The sequence below is a fragment of the Coenobita brevimanus genome, chromosome 91, assembly GCF_032717465.1.
Source record: "Coenobita brevimanus isolate Jiangsu-jjx chromosome 91, ASM3271746v2, whole genome shotgun sequence".
Taxonomy (NCBI): Eukaryota; Metazoa; Arthropoda; class Malacostraca; order Decapoda; family Coenobitidae; genus Coenobita; species Coenobita brevimanus.
In genome coordinates this window covers 3030177-3050167 of record NC_137044.1, presented here as the reverse complement: position 1 = coordinate 3050167, position 19991 = coordinate 3030177, and the positions used below count along the sequence as shown (strand labels likewise).

At 42.9% G+C, this 19991-nt stretch overlaps 1 protein-coding gene across 1 annotated transcript in view; it reads left to right on the top strand.

The window, feature by feature from the left end:
* LOC145411851 (limbic system-associated membrane protein-like) overlaps positions 1–19991 on the top strand; it is a 167556-nt gene that overhangs the window by 9028 nt on the left and 138537 nt on the right. The window contains exon 2 of the mRNA XM_080281808.1: positions 13229–13354. Within this exon, the coding sequence (XP_080137934.1) occupies positions 13229–13354 (126 nt within the window). The remainder of the gene's footprint in view (positions 1–13228; positions 13355–19991) is intronic.

Below are 19991 nucleotides of genomic sequence, written 5' to 3'. Positions count from 1 at the left end.
TAATGTCTGTGGGTGCCGTGCCTTGAGAGGAAATGTACAGTAGACAGGAGCAAAGTAATGGCTGATGACATCTAGGTGACTCTAATCGTGATGTTATACTGAATGAAGACTTATTTTATTTGGTAAGAGTTTAAGTACCTACGAGGAGTGAAAGAAGTGGCATATGTGCAAAGGAAGCCTGTTGTAGAGTAGCACAGGGAAGGAAAGTGTCTGCTGCTATGAAGGTCTTCATACGAAGCAGAGATCTGAGTATGGAAGCTGCAAGACGAATACATGAAGGATTATTAGTACCCACATCAACACAGGGGTGTAAGACCGGTGTGGCATGAAAAAGAAAAGTCAGGAGTGAGAGTAGTGGAGATGGGAGTCTTGGGAAACGTGTGTGGTGTGCGGAGAGTGAATAGAATAGGAAAGTGTGATTCGTGAAAAACGTGGGGGAAGGAAGTCCGTAACCAACACAGATGAAGAAACCGTTGTTAGATAGAGAGAATGGGTATAAATGGGGTGGTGAGAAAGATATATATGAAGGTGGGAGGACGTATGATGGGTCAAAAATAAGTTGATAGATATGGTTAATGAGTAAGTGAGAAAGATAGGTAAAGAAGCTAACGAGGCTGGGAAAAGGCAAGGACTGAAGCTAGTTGGATGAATTTTGTACGAACGAGTATATGACAAGGGCTCGAACCCCCTTTTTAACTAAACAGTCGATGGAGTGACTCTGTTTAGTCGATAATTTTGAAGCTACGTGTGGGCAGGTGTACCAGTCAGGTGGATCAAATATTACGAGGGCTGTTTGAATGGTGAATGAATGGGCGTATGGCCCATTTCATTGGGCATGCTGTTAAATAGTTCTCCCACTACCGTATTCTTTCCATTTCTGGTTTTCTGTACCCAACCTCGCCCTACCTGTGGATGGAGGGAAAAAAAAAGAAAAAAGGTGAGATGATGATGACGACGACGACGACGATGATGATGATGAGGAGGAGGAGGAGGAAGAGAAGGACAGTTGAAGATGAGGATGGTAATGAGAATTAATATTTTGAGTTACTTCTCTGTTTGAGCAAAATGTCAGTTTCTGGTTATTTAGGTTTATGGTTTGTAGCTTAAAATACAAAATTTTCGTACTGCTATACTACAAGCTGTGAAAAAATTAAAATTATCTTTTTTTTTTCTTCTGTGATCACCATTAACCCACTGAAAAAGGCGAAGAATGGTATTAACGTATTCTTGCTCTCTCCATACTGTATTACCTTTGGAAAACCTCTTATCGAAAGGGTTAAAATGAAGACGTCAGTATAAACAATAACTCTGGTCCCTGCATGCTCTCGTAAACTGAATAAAATCACTTAGCAATGGTGAACATAAGCCATCAGATTCAAGTGGTTAAGATTCATTTTCATCGTTTCTGTTATTCATAAGCACAGAGAAAGATGTTAAAATGCCACGTTGTCCAAGTTAAGCGATATCATACACGCACCTGCAACACGCGACTTACCCCAACTTATCCCCCTCCCTTCCTCCAATCCTTCGTGATTCCTTTTCCTCAATTCTTCCTGCCTCCTACCCTTCGCGCCTTCCCCTATCCTACGTGCCCACTTTCCCCAACCCTTCTTGTCTCCCTCCCCAATCCTTCTTGTTCCCTCTCCCCCACTCCTTCGTGTCCCCCCCCTCCACAATCCTTCTTGTTTCTCCTCCCCAATCCTTCTTGTACCCCGTCCTCCAATCCTTCGTGTCCCTTCTCTTCTACCTTTTATGCACCCCCTCCCCAACCCCTAGCTCCCTCTCCCTCCAAACTATCGTGCCCCCTAGCCTGAGTGTTCCCCCTACCCTTTGTGATCACTCCTCCCTCTAAACCGAACCTGCCGTGGCCCCCTACCCCATCTCGTGTCGGGATGACGGATGGGGTCTTGGCACTCCCCTCTGCGTGTGCTGCCGTCCTGTGTTTACCTACCAAGCCATAACAAGGTCCTCTCCACTCTGGAAAAGAAAAAAAAATGAGTTAGAATAAATACTTTGTGTGTCTTACTCTTCTTCATCATCATGATCATCGCCATTATCGTCATTCTCTCCCAGTTTTTCGGCTTAAAGGATGGGAAGTGTTCTAGGACGTGGAAATACAAAGCTACCAGAAATATCAACAGCGTCCCCAGTAGAAACAGACCATCCATTCATCATTCAAGGTTTCGAATAAACTAATATACTTAATTCAATATCAGATAAGGTAAATAATACAAATTTTCATGGAATAAATCAGCTGAGGTTTGTGTCCACGGTATAGGGAAGAAAAAGGGCAGAAAAGGAAAGAAAGGTTTCAGAGTACTTAGTGAGTGATGAACAAGACAAGTTTCGAAATGTTATATAATATACGCGGATCAAATTACCTGTACATTCATTTTTGTAGAGACTGCATGTGAGAATGATGGCAAGATATTTATACCATTATGGGTCTGGAAAATAATGCCAGAGTGAAGAGGTAGGGACAGTTTTACCATTGTATGGTGTCGATGGAATTTTTTTTTTTTTTTTTTTTTTTTTACGTGTCCGACTCTGGGCAAAGGCTCAGGTCCTATTTCTCGGGGGCAGTCACCTATCCCAAGGCCCAGTAGTCCTCCAACACCTCCACATGTCACCACTTCGGCGCTAACACCCACCGTCCATATTGAATACATGCTAGGGCTGTCTCATACAGGACTGGTGTACTGGTATTAGCGGGGGTACTTTTACGACATGTCGGCGGGTCATCTGGTAGATCAGGAAAGTCTGCTTTTTAGGAAATTCAAATCCTTAAACTGTTCCCTGCCCCAGCCGGGATTCGATCCTGGGTCCATTAGGACTGCAGGCCGCCTCTCTACCGATTCAGCCACTGTTTTCATGAAGGAAGATGAAGCACGAGTGAGAGTAGATGGATGTAAGACTAAGTGGTATATTATCAGCACTGAAGTGAGACAAAGGAGTGTGATGCCCCTCTATACATGATTATCCGAAGTCAAGAGCGTGGGCCGTAGAAATGGGACCACCAAAAATGTGAGGTACGTAAAATAAACGGAATTAGTTTTTCTTTTACGCAGGGATGTAGGAACCAACGGCCAGGAGCCTGGAAACTGTTCCCTCCAAGAAAAACAAAAACAAAAACAAAATAACAGAGAGCTAAATTCAAGAACCGTTCATTTCGAGATGCCTGGACACACTGCGTTTGAGAGACTGGAGATCACAGGCAGGAGGAAATATAAATAGTGATACAAGGGATTCGTTACTGATGTGTACTGCAGTAACCAAGACTTAACCACAGGAGAAAAGAAACTGCACCTAGATGGTATGGTCTCACAGAGAGAATGGAAATCAACATAACGAGTTTGCGGGCAGTAGATGGCATGGAAGAAAAAAGAAAAAATATGGAAGTGGTATAAAAAAAAAAAAAAAGATGGATATGGTAAATGAATGTGTGAATAAGGAACGCAGGGAAACTGAGGAAGCAAAAGAACTGACGAGAAATAAAAACAGACAGACGTATTTGACCTCTGTTTAATGCTATCATTAGTCTCTGTTTTTCACTTCCTACCTTTGGACAGTTCTCACCCCAATTACCCAGAGTGTGACACCCTGCCCTCCCCCCCCTTCTTTGTAAATATTCATATCTTTACCCTCGGAATACTACAGGGTGGGTGTAGTTATCAACGGTCTCTCTCTCTCTCTCTCTCTCTCTCTCTCTATGCGCCTGACATAATCCAGCCAGATAAAGCCAATTCGTAGACTATCAATTTAAAACACACGTGCCAAACCCTTTCCATGTGTTCCTCAGTAATTACTTCATCCAGCCACCTCGATCAGCTTTACTTGTGAGCGTGAAAAATGAAATATATATTGTAGTTGTCTAAACAGCTGAGAAATGGCAATGATACCAGGAATAAAGTCTGCCTCGTACATCCAACAAACAGAAGTTATGTAGAGGTAAACTGAGACTGAAGTGATGGGATTTACAGGACAATAGATTTGGCGTGAATATGTATGCCCTCTGATAACCAGTACTCTTTTTCACTACCAGTATTTTAACGGTGCACGGGGGGACGGATGAATTTGGTGCAACAGCTAAAATAGTTAGATAACACTGAGCAGCGAAATATTATATTCATGGCAACACTCGAATATTTTGTGCACTGACGCAAAGCTTTAGTAATATGTTTCACCAGCTAAACCATGCATTGAAAATCATCGAGAAACACCGATACGAAAAAGCCTTATAAAGAGGTAGAGATAATAGTTTAATACCTTCACCACGAGAAGTACTTTTGAAGCGGAGGAAAGAAAAAGAAAAGCAAGAACGTGTGTGTGTGTGTGTGTGTGTGTGTGTGTGTGTGTGTGTGTGTGTGTGTGTGTGTGTGTGTGTGTGTGTGTGTGTGTGTGTGTGTTACTGGCATGTATGACATCTTTCATACCTCATACCCTCCACCAGACGATTTCACACGGCATGACTGAAGGAGCATCTCTCGTAGCGAAAAGGTTAGAAAAAAAATACCATTATCACACTTATCTATCTATCTATCTATTTATTCTGTCACCTCCAGACGGTTTTGCTCATCAGGAAAAGCGTCTCGGGGTGAACGGGTCAACTCCCTTTGGATATATTACAGTTTCATCATTTTAAGTGCCATGCTTTTATGTAGTGAAATATTAGACGAGTGTTAATGCGGGGAAAGGTGAAATTACATGAAAGAGAGAGAGAGAGAGAGAGAGAGAGAGAGAGAGAGAGAGAGAGAGGGAGGGAGGGGGGGGGGATCCTGAGTATATTGTGCTATGCCGCTAATATATACCCAGCACACGCCCTTACAATGCCTCTTAATTTACCTCGGTCACAGTACTGCAAGATTACCTACCTGATATATCGCGCTCTCTCTCTCTCTCTCTCTTGTTTTATTCTTTGATCTACTGTACATGCTACTAGGAACGTTGGCGGGTTTCCAATTATCAAAGTGATCTGGACTACCATACTCTACTTTCATTTTCCTGGGTCTTCCTGGGGTCCCCAAAAGATTATTATTATTATTATTATTATTTCTTGTATTCTTGTCCACTAATTCTCAGCCGAAAAAATTCCCTCCCTCTCTCTCTCTCTCTCTCTCAGCCGGATAATCGTGGTGATTTATCACTTCATTGTACTCTGAGGAATGCGACCAATCTTTCCTCCTCGCTCTCCATCCCTCCCCCAGTTCTCTCTCTCTCTCTCTCTCTCTTATAGATTTATAAAACAGATAGATAGATATGGACAGATAGATAGGCAGACAGATAGAGCTGACCTCTTGCTAGACATAAGCCAGAGATAAGTAGACAGACATAGATACGAACACTAGTATTTATATCCATTTGTTTGTCCGCCTGTTTATATACCTTTTCTACAAATCTATCCATCCACCCATCCACCTACCTATCTACCTGTTCATCCATCAAAGGTCGATAGTAGAATCTCGTGCACTGGGAACTGAGATGGACTGAGGACCGGCTGACCGACCGGCACCTGAGAATACTAGTCAAGGGGCAAACCTCTTGCTGGACATCAATTACCGGCAATAGCATCTCAGGTTTAGATCTACGTTCATCTTTATTTACCATTTACATTAGTGATATAACTGTGGGCACCGCTGGTCGAACTGAAAAATTTGTGAACGACACAAATCTAGGAGACAATGGCTCAACACTCGAGAACACAAAAGAACTATGTATCAGCTAGATTATGTTAGGGGAGAGGTCTGAACGGTGGCCAATCCCGTTCAATCTGGACAAGTGCATGCCAGGCGATGCACACTGGTCATTCAGATCCATGAAGCAATTATTCTGTGTAAGGAATCGAAACTTGTAGATGCTGTTGTTAAAGACAAATATATAAAGACGACTACCTCCCTATTCCTGTATCTAAAGTGCCTCGTTATATAACCGAAAGCCTCTGTGCTTCTAATACACTTAGGAATACTAAACTGCAAGGAGCTTAAGTTGTCCAAACAGTGCACTGACGCACAGGCTACAGTGCACAAGCTTCTAGGTTATTTAGAGGCAGTACAGATACAGAAACTATGAGACAGTCCTCTGTACACTGTCTTGTACAACTACGTCTGGAATAGGCTGTGCATTTCTGGCCCCGAACCAAAGCATGAGTGTCGCGAAGCTTGAGAGAGTCCATGCACAGATTAGCAAACCGATACCATCCAAAAAGTACCGGGGATATCAAAGATGGCTGCAGGAAGTGGGTCTCTCTTCGTCAGAGACGAAGCGTTTGCGTGGGGAGATACCCGAGGCTTTACAACCCTTCCTGGATTCCAAAATATAAAGTTACCAGCACATACTTATTAAAAAATAAGCTTGGCGAGGAATCATAGATGGAAGCTATTGATCTGAAGCATTTCCACCATGATACATTAGGTAATTTATTCACATACAGGATCTGCTGTACCTGGAATTGGCAAGCAGCAGGGGTAGTTAGAATGTCCTCGATAATTTAATGTGAATTTTTCTTCCTTTCCTGTAAAATTTCCTAGTCCGTCCTTTCCCCCTCCGGGTTAGATGTACTGTACTTCCTGTTCCTAGCCCCTGCTATGGGTGGGACAGATGGATCGGTAGAGCCTTCATCTTTAGTGTATTTTTATTTCACTATTAGAGCAGCAACGCATACCAGGCGACAGCATTCAGGGTAACTCCTCGGCATGGGTAGAATAAGGTATTGCACGTCCTTGAAATTCCTTGTAACTCTCTCTCTCTCTCTCTCTCTCTCTCTCTCTCTCTCTCTCTCTCTCTCTCTCTCTCTCCACTGCTTTAGATTACGGGCTTAAAGTGGACCTATCACGCAGTTACTGGCAAGACGGTCACAACATACCAACAATCTACGGTCATGAGAAGTCGATACCAAGGAGGCTGTCTGCTGCCTCTCTCTCTCTCTCTCTCTCTCTCTCCCTATTACATAAAAGGTTAGCAGAATTCAAGATAACCTTTTCACCTCGCGATGTCTAGCCCAAATAGAACAGAACAGCAACATTTAGAGGTAACCAAAATAAATGTAAGTTGAAGGTACACACACACACACACACACACACACACACACACACACACACACACACACACACACACACACACACACGGTGGAAGTCATAAGATGGTCTCACCCTTGCAATAAAACAGAAGCTGTTATTTTGCTGGAGGAGCGAATGGAAAGTGTTTATAATCCTATAAGAAACTTAGTGGTAGGTGGGGGCCCTCACCATCCACTCACTCGATGTAGTGCTGCTCTCGGGTGACTGACCTTTCCTCTCTTACTTCTTTCCTGTTCTGTCTTTCTTTCCTTCTTTCTTTCCTCTTCCTTCTGTCTATGGGTGACTCTACACTGAGTGACAAGTCAAATTGTTTCTTTTATACCTGGAAACCATTTACTACGCTGGGTGGTAACCATATAACCAAACTATGACGCCTGGTGGTTTAGTGGGTAATTAAGGCGCTCCAACCGGATTGAGCCTGTGTAGGTTTATATCCAAGGGGAGGTTGGGGTATATTGCTCAGGTAAAGCCACTCAGGGATGTGTGAGGCTGGTCACTCATCTTACATGTCAGGACTAACTTGCCTAGCCCCGGACTCCTACGCTCCTCATGAGGCAACACAGGATTAGATGATGTATGTATGTAAAGTATGTTTATATAAGAAACTTACCTCGTAAGAAAAAAAATGTCTATCGGGTGCAAGGATAAGCTAAAAACATAGACGATATCGTAAAAAATGGTTTGACTACGTGAGACATGATACAATAAGTCCTCTTAAACATACAGACCTGCATTAATTAGCACGAATATTCCTTTTAAGAGTCATGGTGGAGGTCAACCCCGAGATATAAAAATGAGCATAAAAATCAAGGTACGGGTTTTAATATCGGCCGTAGCGCGCTGAAATAAAGAAGTTTGTTAGTTGCTTCTCTTGTCAGGTGAACTTATTACTGTGTGTGATTGTACCCTACCTGCACATCACTGCCCCAGCAACTTTGGTGGCGTTCCCAGTATTGTTCCTGCTCCTGATATTCACTTCTTAATTAAACTAACTTTTCCTGTTCCCCCACTTCCTTCACAACATCCTGGTTATCTTCCTTTTCAAACTAGCATATGCACACCACACCCACACACACAGACACATACACACACACTCTCTCTCTCTCTCTCTCTCTCTCTCTCTCTCTCTCCCTCTCTCTCATTCGATTACTCTCACACACGCACACACCCTTACACCGTCCGGAACACCTACATGCACGCAGGGGAATGGGGTGCACATGATTGTAGTTGTAAGCACACGCGTACACATTGACGGGTGTGGATGGTGTTACAGGAGCAACTGGTGTTAGTGGTGGTAATGAAGCACGTGATACTGGTGTCAGTGGTGTATGTGGAGGTGATATCAGTGGTGTATGTGGTGGTGGAACTAGTGGTTATGTGGTGGTGGTGTCAGTGGTGTATGTGGTGATGGTGGTGTCAGTGCTATATGTGATGGTCGTGCCACTTGTGCATGAGGTGATGGTGTATGTGGTGGTGTCAGTGGGTGCATGTGGTGGTGTCAGTGGGTGTAGGTGGTGGTGTCAGTGGGTGTAGGTGGTGGTGTCAGTGGGTGTAGGTGGTGATGTCAGTGGTGTATGTGATGGTGGTGTCAGTGGGTATATATGCTGGTGTCAATGTGTGTAGGTGCAGGTGACGGTGCGTGTAGGTGGTGGTGTCAGCAGGAGTAGGTGGTGGTGCCAGTGGGTGTAGGTGGTCTTGTCAGTGGGAGTAGGTAGTAGTGCCAGTGAGTTTGGATGGTGGTGTCAGTGGTTTATGTGTTGCTGTCAGTGGGTGTGGATGGTGTGGGTCCAGCACTAACAGCCCACCATCACGCCACTTACCCACCAATTAACCCACCTCACGCTCCTCTACACCCGATACTGCCTATTGACCGCAAGCCTAACCCTCATTCTACTTAACCCACCCACACCACCTAACCCACCCATCTAAACTAAATCCACTCACTCCACTTAACCTACTCACATCACTTAATCCACTCACATCACTTAACTCACATCACTTAATCCAGTCACCCCAATTAATCCACTCACTCCACTTAATCCACTTCAATCTACTTAATCCACTCTCACCACTTAACCCACTCGCACCACTTAATGCACTCACTCCACTTAACTCACTCACAGCACTTAATTTACTCACTCAACCTAACCCCCATAGACCACTTAATCCAAGCATTCTCTCTGACCCACTCACACCACTTAACCCACTTTCTTTAACTAATCTACCTCACCCACTCACCCTACTTAACTCACCCCACTCACTCCCCTCAAAAAACTCACCTCTTAATCGCACTTCCCCCTGCCACTTAATTCCCTCGCTCCATGTCCACCACCCACCCCACTTCACCCACTCACCCTACCTAAAATCCACCCATCCAACAAGCCTAGACTAATTCACCCACTCCTCTTTGAAACTCACCCTGGATTACATAGGATTTCGTAGCATCTGTAACACCGCGATTTAGTTACCAAATTGTACTCCAGCGTCCTCTTGTGTACTGTGTCCATTGCTTTACTTTCGACATGGTTTGTATGGATAACGCACAAGGGGATACTGAGGTGTAATAATCAAAATAAATCGCTACGGAAAAGGTGTCACAACATCTCCAAAGCCACTTAGCATACGGCCCTTAAGCCGACCACCCCACTTAATTTCTCAACCTGCAGTGGGTTCGGGTGAGTAAAATCGTCTGGTGTTTGCGAAATGAAATATAAAAGTCTAATGTTTGACCTCACCTCTGAACATGTTGGCTTTGAACTTTGCTTTGAACATTTTAACCATGACGCTTTTCTCTGAACTGAAGAATATCGTATGAACTTTGATAAAATAAAACAAATTCCAGTTGGTGACGAAGTGTTAACCTCTCTAATCCACTTAATCCATCCAAACCACTTAGCATACACACTCTACTCCACTTCCCCTACAGTCACCCAACCCAATCAAGCCATTCACCCAACCTGCTGCTGCTGGAGACGAACGCCTTCAAGTGGTGGCAGCGGTATAGCCGAGTGATGGATCTGCCCGGTTATGCAAGTTTCCTCTCTGTCCCCTGAAAGGAGGGTGGTGGCTACAGGAAAGGGGCAACTTCAGTCTGCAGTCCACCGGCTTTACGTTCAGATGAGCCTGGGTACTACTGCTACTACTACTACTACTATACTGTAACTGCAACAGAAACTACTACTATTATTACAACAACAACAACTACTACTACTACTGCAACTACTACTACTACCACTAATATTACTATTATTACACCCCCACGTATTCCAATCAGCCCACTTAACCCACCTAATCCATGTTAACCAAATTAATCCACCTAACAGATGTAACTCACGAAACGAAACCCACTTAACTCACCTAACCACTTAAGCCACCTAATTCACTTAAGCCACCTAACCTACCTAATCCACTTACCCACCTCACCCACTTAACCCACAAAGTTTAGGTAATCCACTTAATCTTTACTAACTGCATCTCACTTTTACACGCACCAAACATTAATAATTTATGCTGGCCATGAGAGAGAGAGAGAATTGGTGTTGTCGGTAAGTAGCCCGCGGTGTCACAAAGGCGGAACATCAAATTATCCAAGAAACCAATCACTCTCACCGGAATTCCAGTAAGGATATCGGAAAAGATCAACACCCAGACCGCCGCAATACCGCTGAGTGAGGTGGCCCGGGACAGTAGAAGCGCCGGGACACCACACTCCACCGGGACAGGATAGCTGGGACAGTTTGGGTAGTCTTAGATCCCATGGGAGGTGATGGGATGATTTCTATTGCGAATCTCAACAATCAGTCATTATACATGGATATTACCGAGAGAGAGAGAGAGAGAGAGAGAGAGAGAGAGAGATGCTGTACAGATACAAAGACCATACAGAGTTTAAGAAGCTTGCAGGATGGTCCAACCTTAACAGAAATACTCCTGTTTACTTTGTTTAGGCACTTTATCCACATACTCCACTTAACTCATTTACTGCATCAAGGACACACTCCACTTAACCCACTCGCTCCATCTAACCCACTCACTCCACTTAACCACACTCTGCTTACCAATCCACTCCACTTAACCCACCCACTCCACTTGGTACACTCAATCCACTGAACAAACATCTCCACATTCTCTCTCTCTCTCTCCACTTAACCCTTGCACCCCAATAAAACCACTTACCCGACTAATGAACCCCTTAAAGTCCAGGAGTTCCAAGCTGCAACCCCCCCCCCACCCACCCAAAGGGAAAAAAAAAAAATCCTGGAAAATAATCGTCCGACATTACTCACAATAAAACAGCAAATTTTTCTCCGATTTTCCTAAGCTGCAGAACCCCTTCACTACGATAACTCATTTGCTTAGTTTATTCCAGACGATTTTTTTAAGCTTGGGAAGGGTCTCTCGCGCTGGAGGGGTTAGTCAAGGGCCTCTCTAACCCTTTCCAGTCCCCGGTGTCTCTCCACAGCTGAGTAAAATCGTCTGGTGGCAGCACGAATAAAACACACATTGGGAAACACTAGGAAACGGGTTAGAGGAGCCGACAGTCCATTCACTTTAACATGGTGGAGATATTCGTCCTTTTGCAGCTTATTTCCCTCAGTGGCAGAAAAAGACAATACAGCGGTTGTACATCCTTTCCATGACACTTATTCGTGACCAGCACAATATTCCAGTGTTAAATCTCTTGTTATAGCTCAGTATTCAAGACGGACGATGGTAATTTCACGTCTAGTTAAAAGTGAACAGAGTATAATGGTAGAATGAAAAAAAAAAAAAAAAAAAAAAAAAAAAAAAATCACTTTAGGGCAGTGGTTCTTAAACTTTCTCGTGCAGCGGACCCCTTTTATTAAAACGAATCATGTGGCGGACCCTTAATTATGAGTAGATTTCCCTCCTACCCTACCTCTTGAGTGTAAAGGTGTTTGTAGGCTATAATATACTAAAACTGTTACTGAATTATTTATTAATGGCTTAACTTGAACATACCGGTAACTGTTCAAATTTCACTTCACATAACTGTCAAAACATTATTCATTTTACAATTTATCACTTGTTTTAGCTTTTACTCAAAGTAGCCTGCGAACCCCTTGGAACGTTCCACGGACCCCTGGGGGTCCGCGGACCACACTTAAGAAACATTGCTTTAGGGAAGGGGAAAAAATCTTAAGTTACTCATCCAAGTGTCAATTTTTCCTTGTTCGTTTAAACCAGTGACGTAATTTTCTGCTTTATTCATGCAATCTTCAGGCGATTTTATTCAGCAGGGGAGAGGCTTTTCGAACTGGCGGGGTTTGATATTACCTTCCTTGGCCCCTTCACTGCTAAACATCATTTCAGGGCTGAATATAATAGTCTGGTGGTTGCAAGAATACAGGAATGTAATACGTAAAATATATCAATAAAATACGACACAGAACTGAATGAGGTTAATTACAATGGGTCGTATTCTCGTTAGTTAACCCTCTTGTGGTGGGGAAAACTTCAGTCTTATATTCTAGCTAACATTTTATCATTTTATTTATGTGAACGTGAGTCACAGGAGCCGGGTTAATAAGATTTCATAACGCGTCTCTCGGCAGGCTATTTTATGTATTGCACCTTCATATCCTCTCGTGCCTTACTGATGCAAATTTTACAATGTCAATATTAAAAGCAATAAAAATGACAAACAACGTAACATTAAGGTGTACAAGTTACAATAATTCGCTAATGAGGAGGTGCTGCGAAATCTAGCTGAATACGAGAATATGGTTCCATGAAGAAAATGCATATCGACTGTTTAGCAGGTATTTAATTTTTGGTACGTTATAATATTCCCATAGAAAATGCATCCAACGGAAAATGTTATATCAAGGTGTAGCGTTTTGTTATGAGAATATTTTACAAGGGGGCTACACCAAGGCAAATGGTATGGATGGATAAACACAAATGTGCTGGGAGGAAACAGACAGGGGAGTGATGATTGACTTCGAACAATACAGAGTTACTGCACGATTTCAAAATAGCACAAGGTCATTACATTACAGCATGTGTGGATCAATTACATGGATAAAATAGTTACAGACTACAAATATGCGTAATGAATTTTGTGACAAGCGGGAGTGCTCGGCTGATGTGTTTATGTGTATTGTATATCTAAATTTGTACCACGTGGCCAGATTTCACCAGGAGAGACGGACAGCAAGGAGGTAGTAGCCGGGGTGAAGTTGAGAGTAGAAAGAAAGCCGGAGCAGCTAGGTCGCCCGCTCGGTTTTAAGCCCCTTAATGAGGTGGGTGGAGCACCGGTAAGCCTAGGTCGCCTGAATATTCAAATTTGATTGGTTTAGACACCACTGCAGGTGAGGAGGGAAGAGAAATTGAATTCTATAGGTAGCGGCACCAACAGTGATGTTGATTCCGAGAACAAGGTGTGGAGAAAACCATGAGGCAAGGAAACCACGTGTATATGGTGAAATGAGGGAAAAGCCACGAGGGAAGGAAACCACGTGTGTAGATGAAATGCGAGGTACAATACTTTGTGGTGTAATATAGCCACAAAGGCTCATATTTGTACTACTACGTAAAGAGGGCCATGGGGGAAACTAACTTTGACTGACAGTTTGACCGGCCGGGAAATCGAACTCGAGTTCCTTAGATTGCAAACTAGATGTGCTAACCACTACCGCAGCAGCGGCTCCTGAGGGCAACAAGTGTGCGGTGTTGGATAAGCAGGATCAGTAACAAAGTAGGGCAGGGCGTTGGGGGATAATGACACCCTAGCCAGATGCTATACTATGTCAGTAGGTATATTGATTATATGACATGTTTTGTGGCTGTTTTTATGGCAGCTATGTTCCCACATTGACTTCACTCACTCACTCACACACACACACACACACACACACACACACACAGCTACCTCATCCAGGGATCCCGGTGGCAAGGGATATAAACGAATTATCACGTTTTGCGGTTACTGGGATATCAATTTGGATGCCACAGTCAGAAATATTTTTATTCATTCCAACTTCATTTCTAAACCATACAGTTACAATGCCTGCTTTGAAGTCTGTCAAGCTTACAGTTTGCCAGAACAGAAACTCTATGTTATCTGCCTCTAGCTAAAGCCCTGGTATTTTCTGTGGCATTACCAACAAAATTCTAACTCATACCCCATGTCCTAAACGAATGAAGGCTGAGTGAATTTGGGAGAACGAGTGACGATATCGTGCTCTGTGATAATACGATCGGCAGTACAATGCGTGTATGAAATAGGTACAGCTGTGCATAAAGAAAGGCGGATATTTTGACGTTATTTGGAGATGGAATAAAGGTCTCCTGCTCTTTTGTGAAGATGGTATGGGTGATATCTGGAAACGAAAAAATGCTTCCTATTGTGACGGTACTAGATTGATATTTGGAGTGAAGATATAGTGATAAATACGGTTTAAATCTGAATAGCTTTTACTTGCCCTCACAGAAAGACAGGTATTTTATAATTATTTTAAGATGGAATAATTATGTTCTGTTCTGAGATACGAACAGTACAAACAAGAAACAGCGACTCTGAGCCTAAAGAAAAAAGAATTATTTGTCGATATTTGGCACCATAATAAAGGTATCACACAACAGCAATACGTGGGGTGAAGATATGTTGATGAGTAGTGTCAACAGAAACAGGCTTCATTTGGCCATACACAAAAGCAGATATTTTAACGAAATTCAAAAGTCCAATAAAGATGTAATTTTGTGTGAAGATACTGCGATAATATGAGAAGGAATAATGATGTCCTGTTTCAACACAAGAATAAAAGTATGGGCGGCAGTATAATAACAATCAGAAAAGTCCTCAGTTACGCATAAAGAAATCCTACATATTGACGATATTGGTGGAGGGGATAAAGGTGTCCTGCCGCTATGTAAAGATGGCCCAGGGTTGAGTGGGCCCCGGATACACGCCAAGGACCCAAACCTCTGCGGCAGTTGCTAGCATTTCCCCTTCCCTGGCACTGTGCAATGGGGCTCTTAAGACTAAGGAATGGTGCCCCCGTCTTAGTGTTGCCAATAAACCGATACCAGAGTCAGAGATTCCTTTCTTTGCCCTCCTTCTGCACGCACCCGCACGCGCCCGGACACAGACAGACAGACAGACAGACAGACAGACACACACACACACACACACACACACACACACACACACACACACACACACACACACACACACTCCTGGACATACAAAGCATCATATCACAAAACATCCAAAACATCCTTCCATCTCTGTCTGTCTGTCTGTCTGTCTCTCTCTCTCTCTCTCTCTCTCTCTCTCTCTTCCCCTGCACAGCGCCGGGAGTAACAGCAATATTCAATTTGTGTCGCCGTGATTGCACACCAAATATGAAAATGTCTCCGAACTTGATTTGCATATAATGAAGTCCGGAAGAAAATAATGTGATGTCTGATAATTCCCCAGAGGTCTTTCTCACACGATTGCCAATAATTTCACACACGGCTGCTAACAATTTCATACCTACCTACCAATAGCTTCAGATGACTACTTTCACAAATCTACCAGTAATTTCACTCAACTACCAATAATGTCATACGTATCTACCAAAAAATATCACATGACTATTTTCATAAGAGAGAAGAGGAATATACGAGAGAAGTGGAGGAGCAATTGGATGAACATGATTTGAGCAGATGGGGGACGCGGAAGGTGTGTACAAGATATTCACAGAAGAAATTTGTGCAGTTATGTGAGGTGGTGTGTGGGTTGAAAGGAAGACGAAAGGGGGTGCAAGGAACAGCATGGTGGAATGAAGAGGTGAGACAGGATGTGGCACAAAAGGAGAAAGCATATTGTGAGCAGATGACAAACGGGGGCTTAGAGGAAGTTCAGAGATGGAATAGAGTTATATGCAGAAAGGAAGAGAGAGGTGAAAAGATTATTAAGAGAGAGTAGGAAGAGAGTGGATGAGGAATTTGGAAGACATTTGAGTGTAAAGTGGAGGGACTGTAAGAAAATATTGTGGAAACAAGGTAAAGAGCGTTAGACAGGATGATACAGAAGTTTGTCGGGGAGTGAAAGATAAAAATGGTAGATTGCTAGTGGACAAAGGAGAATTAATGAGCAGATGGAGAGAACACTTTAAGGAATTGCTGAACAAAGAGAATGAAAGTAATGCGAGTATAAGTGGCTGGGGAATGGCTGGGAGGAGGAGGAATGTGAGAAGAGAGGAATAAATCAGTAGGATGGTATTTGTGGAAGCAATGAAGAAAGTCAAAACGGAGTTAGCCCCAGGAACTGATGGAGTGTGTGGTGAAATGTTGAAGCATGGGGGAGAGATAGCAGTAGAATGGATGTGGAAGATGTGCAGATTGGCCTGGGAGGAAGGTAGAGTCCAGGAGGATTGGAAGTCAGGTGTATTTATTCCCCTGTGCAAAGGAAATGGGGAAAAAGGAGTGTGTGGTAATCATAGGGGCATTTGTCTTTAGTGTAATACGAAAAGTATATGATAGGATACTGACTGAGTTAGGGAAATAACAGAGGAATTAGCTGGAGAAGAACAGGGAGATTTTAGGAAGGGAAGAGGTTGTGTAGATCAGATATTCATTCTCAGGTCTTTAGTGGAAAAGTTTCTAGAGACGGGAAAGAAGTTGTATGCAGCCTTCATGGATTTGGAGAAAGCATATGGCAGGGTGGATAGACAAGGAACGTGGAAAGTATGAAAGAGCAAATGGGAAGTTGCTGAATGTAGTGAAGTGCATGTACAAGGGTGCTAAGGCTGCAGTGCGTGTGGACAGTGAACATAAGTTCTATCTGAAAGTTGGATTGAAACAGGGATGTGTCATGTCTCCATGGTTGTTCAATCTGTATATGGATGGGGTTATAAAAGAGATACAAGGTAGGGCAGTGGATGTTGAAGCAGTCCTAATGAGAGAGGGCAGTGATTGAAAACTCCCTGTACTGTTGTTTGCAGATGATACTGTGTTGTTACGTGATGACAAGGGGGAACTGCAAGACTTGATGAATGAGTGTGGGAGAGTGTGTAGGAAACGGAATCTAAAGGTGAATGTAGGGAAGAGTAAAGTTATGGTCTTCGAGAGAAATGAAGTCAGGGAATGTCCACTGAGGCTGAATGAGGAGGAAATGGAAAACGTGAGTGTGTTTAAGTACATGAGTAGTGTGATGAGTAAGGATGGAAGTTCAGACTGTGAAGAGCTTGAATGGGTACAACAGAGAAAAAAGGTTGCTTCTTCTTTGAAAGCAGCGATACGAAACAGGGAAGTGAGCATGAAAGTAAAAAAAAAAAAAAAAAAAAGTCGCTGCATGACAGTATTGTGATACCAACTCTAACGTATGGAAGTGAAGCTTGGACCTTGTTGGAGGGACACAAGTCAAAAGTGAGGAAAATAGAAATGAGTTCTTTGAGAGGAGCATGTGGAGTAACATGTAGAGACAGACTGACGAATGAGGAAGTGAAGGAGCGTTGTGGTGTGGATGTGGATGCGATAGAAAGCGTTAAGAGAAATACATTGAGGTGGTTTGGCCATATGGAGAGGATGATGGGCGAGAGACTGACAAGGAGAGTGTATGTGAGTAAGGTGGAGGGGGGAAGAGGGCGGGGGAAGGCCAAGGATGAGATGAGGGGATGGAGTGGAGAGGTATATGAGAGGGGTGTGTGAGCTGGGAGCAGGGCAGTGAAATGGCAGGAGACAGGGCAACACGGAGGTGATTTGTTTGTGGCCACACCTTAAGAGATTAAGGCGTCTGGCAATATACAGATTGACTACTTTCACACATAACTACTTTTAATATCACACATGACTGCTAACAACTTCATACATGACTTTTAATAATTTCACACGTGACTACTAATAACTACATATATGACTACCAAGTGCTTCACCTAGCTTGGGGGTTGGGGGGGGGGATGGATTATGATGGAAGAGACGATAGGATGGATGGTACTGGAGTGTGCTGATACTGTGATGAAGAGGGGTAGACTGAGATGGTTTGGGCATGTGGAGAGGATGGGGGATGACAAATGGGTGCAGAATGTGAGAAGTGTGAACGCTGGGGGTTGGGTTGCGAAAGGCAGACCGAAAAAGACCAGGGACGAGGTCCTATACTGTGACCTCAGGGATATGGGACTGTACAGGAAGGCTGCCAGAGATAGAGCAGCGTGGACAGCCGCCATCAGGTGACTAAGACCGACACATGCATGCATGTTGGAGACTTTGTAAGCGATACGAAACGGATGACTAACAATAATTTCAAATATGCCAACTAATAACGTCACATATGCCTACTAATAACTTCACATATGCCAGCTAATAACTTCACACATACCTACTAATAACCTCACACATGCCTAATAATAACTTCACACATGCCTACTTATAGCTTCACACATGCCTACTAATAACTTCACATATGCCTACTAATAACCTCACACGTGACCGCTGATAATTTAACACAAAACAAATTTTTCTAACTGCTAGTAATTCCCCCTCATAATTACACAGCTGATAATTGTACCTGCTGAGGAATAAAATCAGTTGCTAATTACACCTTTTGACAATTAGACCCACTGATACTTGTTTCTACTGATAATCTTCCCTGCTGACAATTACACCTGCTGATACGTGCACAAGGTGAATATTAAACTATTATATTCCGACACCTATATCACACCTGCTCATAAATACAGCTGCTGACATTTTTACCCTCTGATAATTGCATCTGCTGATACTTATAACTACTGATAATTACACTTGCTGATAACTGCACCTGCTGATTTATAACTTGCTGATAATTCTATCTATCTATCTATATACCTAGGCTGCTTCCCCCAAGGAAAGGGAGGTAGCCATCAGTTGATAATTACATCTGCTAATTTCATCTACGGCCATTATATCAGCTGATAAGTGCCATTCTTATAATCATATGTTAATAACTGTACCTGCCAATCAGTACACTTGATAAATAACCCTGCTGATAGATAAACCTATTTGTAACTGCTCGTTTTAGTAACTGCAGCTGATTGTTACATCTGGTTAATTAGATCGACTGATAATTATACCTGGTGATAACTGCACTTAATATACGCCTGTCGATCATTGAACATCTTAATAATAACACCTCGCTACATGCTCATATATACATCTGCCAACAATTACACCCGAAAACTATACCTGCCAGTGTTCACACCTGATAATCATACCTGCTGATAAGTGCAGCTGTCATACCTGCCAATAAGTACAGTATCTAATAATTACACCTACAGATTATACGCTGCTAATTCTTGCACTTTTATTAAATTCATATGGTAATAAATACGTCTGCGGATAATTATTCCAGGTGAGCACAGACCCGCATATAACTAGGTCTATTCAGTAGCCTAAAATGATGACGCCATTACTGCGTGGAACTTAATAGCCTTCACCTCCACACGGTTCTGATCTCAACAAGGGTGCTTGGGAGTTGTGCCCCTGTGCCCTGGAATGATTAACATACGAAACCTATTAATCTGAATCACCCCAATAAAACATAACGAAACTGAGGAATGAGGAACGAATATATATATATATATATATATATATATATATATATATATAGATAGATAGATATAGATATAGATAGATAGATAGATAGATAGATAGATAGATAGATATTTATAATCCTGTATTCGTACACAAATACGCGTTGCGAATTGGACGGAAAATATTTTGTTATCATTTTACTTTTATTGGGTCTGCTGGAATGTTGGCGTTCAGAAGAAAATGCAATTTATAAAAAAAAAGGCAAAAATATCTAGGCTACACCTAACTAACTCAGCGGCCAATAGCACGTTCGACACAGCTGCATAATTCTGTTGGCTGGGCATTGGTTTTTATGGCGGAGTGGAATTGACGTAACGACTGTCCCGGGCAATTAGT